Below are 8,033 nucleotides of genomic sequence, written 5' to 3'. Positions count from 1 at the left end.
TTAATGGTATGTTTAGGCCATTTACATTTAACATAATTACTGGTATGTTTAGATTTAGGTTTACCATTTTACTATTTATTTCTGTTTGTTGCTTTTGGTTTTTGTTCCTCCCTTTCACTTCCCCTTTTTTGTTTTTTTTTTTTTGAGTTATTTGAACATTTTTTATGATTCCATTTAATATGTCAATGTATTTTTGATTATGTCTCTTTGCGTGTATAATTTTAGTGGTTGTTCTAAGGGTTACAATGTGCATACCTAACTCTTCACAGTGTAGTTAGAATTACATTACTATTATACTTTACCACCATATAGGTCGCTTTTTGTACCCTTTTTTATGTTGTAGTTGTCTTGGGTTTTATATGTACGTATTGAAGCCCCACCAAACAATATTATGTTTTTTGCTTTCAACTGTCAAATATCTTTTAAAGAACTCAAGAGAGGAATAATATTATATTTATGTAGATATTTACCATTTATGTTGCTCTTCCTTCATTTTTTTAAAAAATTATTTTATTGGGGTCATATTGGCTTATAACATTGTGTAAATTTCAGGTGTACATTATTATATTTCAGTTTGTGTATAGATTGCAACATGTTCACCATCAATAGTCTGGTTTTTATCCATCACCACATATATGTGCCCCTTTATTCCTTTCACCTTCCCTCATTTTCAATGTTATAAGTTTCTTTCTGGCATCTCTTTCACTCTCTCTGAAGAGCTTCCTTTAGCAATTCTTTTAAAGTGGGTCTGCTGGCAACTACTTCTCTTACTTTTCCTTCATCTGAGAATGTCTTCATTTCACCTTTATTCTTGAAGAATGTTTTCACTGAATATAACATTCTGGGCTAACAAGTCTTTTCTGACAGCACTTTGAAAATGTTGTTCCACTTCCCTTTCTGTGAGCACTGAGTACTACTGGTACTTCTGGGTTGACCAGATGTCTGCATTTTTTTGACTTTCTCACTCTTAACTTCATCTGTCTTCCTCAAGGAGTTTCTATTACAAAACCCTTCCTCTTTTCCTGCAATCAAAATTTGCTTTTGTATAGCCTTTTACTATTTAGAACCATTTAAAAAAGACCTGAGGAAAATAATTTACCAAAGATATCAGTGGTTAATAAATGGTTATTGTGTTACCCTTCTCAGGGGAATTTCTTTTAAGCATGGGAATCTTGAAGACTGGGCAGTACCTTAATTTAAGAAATGAAGTATTTTAATATAGAATTCTAAGCTCCCTGCTTTTGTGGGGGGGATGTTAGCCACAGTGACATTCCTGGGATCCCTCAAATCACATTAAGGAGCAACCACCTTCACTGCTTATGTGACATTTCAGCCATTTTGCTGGTGAAAACATTGAGAATCCATACAGGGCCAGCAGTGGCTTACAGATTTTTGCTTTTTCTCTGCCATTCCATTTGGCTTCAAATAGGCAAGAAGTAGGGAAAAAAAGAAAAGAAAAAAAAACTTGATTAAGACTCCTGAGTTATTTATTTAAATTTTAAACTTTAAATTTTTCACTTTTAGTGCTTTGGCAAAATATATGAATTGTGCTCAGAAGAGACTCCAAATTTGTCTAATACTTTTCCCTCACACTGCTTTAAGTTAAATAGATAATTAATCTCAAATCTTTTGGAGAGTAAAAAAGCTTGACTCACTCTTGCAAAGTAATATTCCAAATATGAGTTATTAACGTGACTGTATTTTCTAAGGATCTCCAAGTTCCCCCTTTGCTCAGGGTTTCTGGGAGTTGTGTTAGCTCTGTTTTATAGAAGGACCTAATGTGAACCCTTGAGAAGTTGAGAGACCTTCTCTAGGGTATACAGTGAATTCCCATGTGGGGAAAAGGGATTTTGGTCTTGGGGCTAAAGTTGGAGCACTCTCCCATCTCTCAGCTGTAGAAAAGTTCTGTTGGTCAAGGGCAGGGTGGGAGTAGGAAACAAGTTGCAGTCAACCTCCTGGCTGATGCCTTGAGCTGGTTGAGGTCAGCCAAGAGGAAGGATAAGTCATGGTTATGCTTTGATTTTTGTCGGTGGGTGATTTATGCACTCTGTTAGACAAGCTGCTTTCTTCCCCTGTTCCTCTAACAGGCAGTCTCATTGCTGGAGATGACTGTCAGCTGCTTTCCCTGCGTAGCCACCGTCACATGCCCCGGCACTGGAGACTGGAAAGCCTGACCACAGACCAGCATCTCCGAGGCATGAATAATTAGTTAGGCATAATGGAAGGCACTCACTGCACCCTCCAATTGCGTAAGCCCATTACCGAACTCTGCTACATCAGCTTCTATCTTCCAAGAGGAGAAGTCAGAGGATTTTCATACAAGGGCACCGTAACTCTAGACAGAGCCAATAAAGGGTTTCATAACTGCTACCAAGTCAGGGAGGGGTCAGACATCATCAGCCTCAGCCTGCAGCCGAATGAACATCCAGGCGACATATTTTTCAAGCAGACTCCCACGAAAGACATTCTCACTGAGCTGTACAAACTCACAGCAGAGAGGGAGAGACTGCTGGCCGATCTGCTGAGCTCAGACCACATCCTGGGCATTACCATGGGGAACCAGGAAGGGAAGCTGCCGGAGCTGTCGGTGAGCCTGGCCCCCGAGGACGATGGTTTCCAGAGTGCTGACGACTGGCAGGGGGAGCCCCCCGTGGGCTGTCTCAATAAGAGGAGCACCCATGGGAACAAAAAGCCCCGGAGGTTTGGTGGAAGGAGGGAGAGCTTTGAGACGCTTCCGCACAAGAGGACAAGAAGAAAAGGGCGTGGGCGCCAGGTATCAGCTCCGCAGATGGGGAAGGACCAGGTCTGTTCCAGCAACTCCCTTCCTCTTTCTCGAGTGAGGCCTAATCTTTGGCTTCTAGAGGAGAGAGGCAACTTGTTCCCAAATGGGGTACTTACCTCTTCCCTGCAGAGGACAGAAAGCTGCCCTCTAGAGATCTCCAGGACACTGGGCCCGGACCCTGGCTTCAGGAGCTTTGGGTTGGCTTCTGAGGATGCTGAGCTTGGAAGAGGAGGGCTGCCCGCTGCCTGCAGCTCCACAGAGCCAGGAGGTGGGGATACCTGGGGGCCGCAGAGGGGGCCTCAATGGCTGGCACATCAGCAAACAGGTTTGTCTGAAAGTCACGAGGACCCTGAGAAGCATCCAGAGGCAGAAGGGGGCCAGAGGGAGAAGTCTGCTGAGAAGACTTGCAGGAAGAAACCTGTTTCCAAAGTGGTGGCTAAAGTCCAGGATCTGTCGGCTCAGGTGCAAAGAGTAGTTACAACGCATCCCGAGGGTGAGGGGAGACTTGCCGTTTGCCCCACGGCCCAAGTGGAGTTTATACCCAGAGTGGACTTGCTTACCATCCCAGGAGATGAGGCGGGGCCCCGTGGCTCCAGGCAGCGGGGCAAGGAGCAGCAAAGGGACAGGTCATTACAGTCATCAGCCAGGAAACGTGCACCAGCCAGCACTGAGTGGGCTGTGAACAAGGTCCTCTTGAAGGTGATAGAGAGTGAGAAGTTAGACGAAGCCACTGAGGGGAAAAGGCTGGGCTTTCCCCTCAGCACGACAACCACCCACACCCTCCAAGATGCTAGAAGCAAGAGGAGAGCTGGGCTGCCTCTGAGTGGCCACAAAACCTTGTTTCTGGATCTGCCCCACAGTGTAGGGCCTGACTCCTCACAACCCGGAGGTGATGAGAAGAGGTCGTCCCCTCCAGCACTGGCAGCTCCCAGTATGGTATTTAATAATTCATCCTCTCAGTCCGGCACACACAATCGGGTGTCACCTGTTCCCTTGCCTCTATCTCCAAGGCTCCCCAGCCGTCAGCAGCATCACAGGATCCTCCGGCTCCCTCCACTGCCAGGCGAGAGGGAAGCCCCTCTTGATGACTTTCCTGGTAGAAAGAGCAGTGCCTTCTCTGAGTCCCCCTCTGCTGACACCTTGGAGCCACTATCCTCTGCGAAGGTCACGGAGACCAAAGGAGCCAGCTCGGCCTCCCTCAGAGCAGACCAACCTCGGTTGGTGCCTGGGGAACCTTTGGAAAAGAGCTTGGGGCCTGGGAAGACCACAGCTCAGCCCCAGCACCAGTCACCTCCAGGTTAGTCTTGTTTAAGATACTTTCAATCTGTTCTTGGGCGATTCACAGACTGTCAGTCTGCTTCTGCTATGCAGAGACTGGCTAATTAACAATGAACCAAAATTCCTAGTCCTGTTAGTCAATTCATCTTGCAGCAAGAAAACTGGGAGTGGTGTAGGGGAGTATGGAGATGGTGAGGGTGGTGTTGACTTACAGGGTCAGATGTGTTGCTTACAGAAGCAATACTTTGTAAATGTCAATTTTTATTTTTACTTTTGGCATACTCTAAAGCCGCCCCTATGGTTACTTAACATAAGACTCTCAGCGGAAACAGGATGGCAGAGAGAAGTAGCAACTCCTCCCTGCCTTTGATGCCAACCCTGGGTAATTGGCCCCTTGACCCAAATTCTGCTGTTCATGCTGCTGGAGTAGCTTGGGTTTGCTGGAATTCTCCAAGCAGAAGAGCAAAAGCATGCTGTGTCTTTGCTCATCTCTCTGTTATTAGAGGTTTTTGCTTGTTAGTAATCGCCTTTATAAGCATCTTATTTCATGACAAAAACTGTGTTATTTTGTTTTAGTAGAAGAGAGATGAATTCAGTCTAACTTGAAGAAGCTTGGATCAGATTTTCTTTTTTGACCTCTGTTTTTAATTTCCCAAACAAGCTTAAAGTAATGTTTATTCTGAAGTTATAGTTTCTTTATTTTTGGGTTTTTACTGTGACTAGTATAACATCATGTCTTCTGCAAGAGGTGCTAAAGAGCCAATCTGGCTTGTATGTTTAATGTGATTTAAAATTTTACATGAAAATAATTTTGGGGGTTCTATAGGTGGGCTCAATAAGACCAAAAAAGACAGTGTATAAGAAGAGCCACTCCTGTATTCATTACATTTTCCAGGCCATGTGGCCAGATGCTCAGGGTTGTGTATGCCGTTGTGTAGGTAATAGGTTTTTTTCAGGTGATAGGTCCTTTCACAGCATATGGTCAATGCCTTGTCTAGGGGATGGCTTGTAATATGATATATAGTCTCTTAAAGGTTAGAGAAAACAGCATGCGCAATTTTTGAGATAAAAATATCTATCTAGGAAAGAGAAATTTCAAACGCTTTCTGTTCATTTTGAACTCTTGACATTTTATAAATTTCGCTAAATCATTGATCCAGGGAGTGGTTCTTTAAAAATGTAGTACATGCTTTTCATCTTGTTTTTGCAAAATATTAATCTCAGTTTGACGAGATGTGCTACTTTCATAATATAACTAAGCTGCCTCACCAAGAAAGTCATAGAATTGTAGCATGTATCATCAAACCCTAGTGATGAAATTCTTGCTCCCTATGGATGCTAGATGCTTGGAAATACTTGGAAATACTTGGAAAGATAGTCCTCTGTAATTAGTAGGTGAGAAGCATTTGGAGGCATGGGTGTGGGCTAGCTTCCTCCATTCCCAAGATTCCTTTTAGAAATCACACCAGATTCTAGGATTCTTTGTGCCCCTCATCCAGAAACTGCATTAAATATGTTGAGCTTCAGGCAATCTTTTTTTCCCCCCTGATTTAGAATTATCTTTTTATTTTGTTGTTGTGTTTCTCCATTAAAAAAATATTATAAAAACTCTATTGTATCTGGGTCAAGGCAGGCACACAGAGGACATTCAGTTTCTATGGTGACTGACCTTGAGCCCCCTGAGGGACAAGTTCAGCAGATGATTACACTTTCCCTTGGCCTCTCCATACAATTGCTCAGAGCCATTCCCTTTCCTTCGGCCCTAGCCTTCCACTGGGATCTTCATAGCACTTTTGGGAGCCAGTCATTAGAATCACAAGGACTCCTTGGCAGGCAGACTGCCTGCGCCTCTAACCTTATAAAAGAAGTTGGAAAGCAGAGGAATAGGAGTGGGAGAGATCTTTTTGTCTGGCATGGATAACTTCCCTTTTGCTAGGACCCTCCTCCAGGATATCCAAACATCATCTGCTATCATCTGGTACTTCTTGGAAAAGCATGAACAGAGGGAGTTCTCCAAATAGTGACTTTGATCTGTATCCTGTGTCCCTGTCCCCTTTCTTCCCTTTAATTGGCCTTTTCTGTAGCCATGAGTCCTCTTCATATTTTGAGTCCTTCAGTGGCTTCCTGCAGCTGGTGGGTCCACATGGGGAGAATTTTCCTGCTTCCAGCTGCCTTTGTCTCTCACTTTGTTCTCCCCCACACCCTCCCAGCAGAGGCCTTGCCCAGTTCCCAGCAGCCCAGACAAGGGGTGTATAATTCATTTACTATCACCGCACAGTGACCCTTTATCTGAATCCACCCCCACCTTTCTCCCATGTTAGCTATTAACCAGTTTGACTTTATGGTCTGTGGACATTTATTTCCTGTGGAAATAACATCTAGGTAATTTATTGAAGTGATGTGATTAAGATTATTGAAAGCTCTCATTAACTGTTCAAGTAAGAGATTAAGTCTGGCAAAAGTAATCAGATGCATTTCCAGTTGGAAGACTTCAGTATTATGGGCAAGTAGTCATTCCCAGGAAAGAGTGAAATCCACTTTTCCTTCTCACAGGACCAAGCAGTAAAAATAAGCATTACCATCCATGCAGGAAATACGTAAAGGCATCACAGAGGCTATTGGTCAACCTCCTATTGGCTGTGTCATTTTCCTAATTCTTCATTCCAAGGGCCACATACTGGAATTTCTTGTCTGGTGGTGATATGATCAAATAGTGAATATGCTAACAATGAAGGGTGGCCAGATTTGTCTTTTCATGGTCGACACCCCCTTTCCCCCCACCCCACCTTGGAATTGGTTTTATACTATTTTATTTTGGGATGGAAACTGCTATAGAATGCTTCCAAGCCTTTGCGGGATGTGGCATTTTCTCAAACCTTGAGGGACTCTAGTTGTGTTAACCGGCATAGCAGTGTCCTTGGGGCTGGAATTCCTTCCTGTTTTGCAGGCTTCCATTTACCTTTCATCTGAAATTGCTCTTTTGATGCCAGAAGAATCACATGGAACTTGGCTCACTCTACTCCAGAAAATGCCCGGTGCTTCAGTGTGCTCCTCAGCAATCTCATGATCTTTTTCCTTTGATTGAGGTCGCTGAGCTGGTGATGGAAGCATATGCCCCAGGCATAGTTCTTCTTGATATTGTGAGTCATTTGATGAGTGCTCGTGCCCAGCAAAAGATGTGGTTAATATCAACTGATTAAGGGTTGAGAGGCATATTTGTAATAGAGTTTATTATATCTAGTGGTACTGTTAAAGCTTTGATTTCTCTCTAGGCATGTATTATGAGTAGTAGATATTAATATTATATTAAATTCCCATATTAATATTGAGGTTTGATACAATTCCAATAAAATTTTAAAGAAGCTTCATGGCATTAATGGACATATGTAGCCATTTAAGGTTACCACAGAAAGTATGTAGTACATAGAAAATTATCTGTAATTGGTGTTGAAAGAAAATAAGATTCAAAAATTGTGTATAGCGTATTATACCCATATAAACTAAATATAGGACTTAAATTGACAGGAGATATATTGCTATACACTTTTGATAAAATAAGGGGGTCATAATTGGAACTATATGTAACTTTGACCTAGCAACCCTACTTTTGGGAATTTAGCTTACATAAATAGATGTACTAGGAAGAATATACGCGTAAGGGTATTTACTGTGGTATCATCATTTGTAGTGGTAAAAACAGCTGGAAAAAATTTGAACGTCCATCAGTAGAGAAATGGCTAACGAAATTATAGTACGTTTATTCTCTCTAATATTATGAGGCTATTCAAAGTGTTAAACTAGATCTCTATCTAGCAAGCTGCAAAATAACGTATAGCATGCTCTCAATTTTTTAAAGACAACAAATATCACCTTTCTCCGTATATGAGCATATATGTTTGGTATGGGTTTGAATATCATGGAGACAGGTATAGAAGACGACAAACCAAGCTATTCACAGTGTTGATCAAGGGGC

General features: G+C 42.6%; 1 protein-coding gene across 3 annotated transcripts in view; it reads left to right on the top strand.

The window, feature by feature from the left end:
- The first annotated feature begins 2,087 nt into the window (after positions 1–2,087).
- Positions 2,088–8,033, top strand: part of FMN1 (formin 1) — a 340,681-nt gene continuing 334,735 nt past the window's right edge. For 2 of the 3 annotated variants that reach the window (XM_070503784.1, XM_070503780.1), the window contains exon 1: positions 2,088–4,079. In XM_070503784.1, coding sequence (XP_070359885.1) covers positions 2,219–4,079 — 1,861 coding nt within the window. In that variant the 5' untranslated portion in view covers positions 2,088–2,218. Of the gene's footprint in view, positions 4,080–5,826; positions 6,120–8,033 lie in introns of those variants that run through there. The other variant, XM_070503806.1, reaches the window with a different exon arrangement.

Source organism: Equus asinus, chromosome 2 (genome assembly GCF_041296235.1).
Source record: "Equus asinus isolate D_3611 breed Donkey chromosome 2, EquAss-T2T_v2, whole genome shotgun sequence".
In the NCBI taxonomy this organism is placed as follows: domain Eukaryota; kingdom Metazoa; phylum Chordata; class Mammalia; order Perissodactyla; family Equidae; genus Equus; species Equus asinus.
Note: the sequence above shows the minus strand (reverse complement) of the source record. Positions and strands in the feature narration are given on the sequence as shown.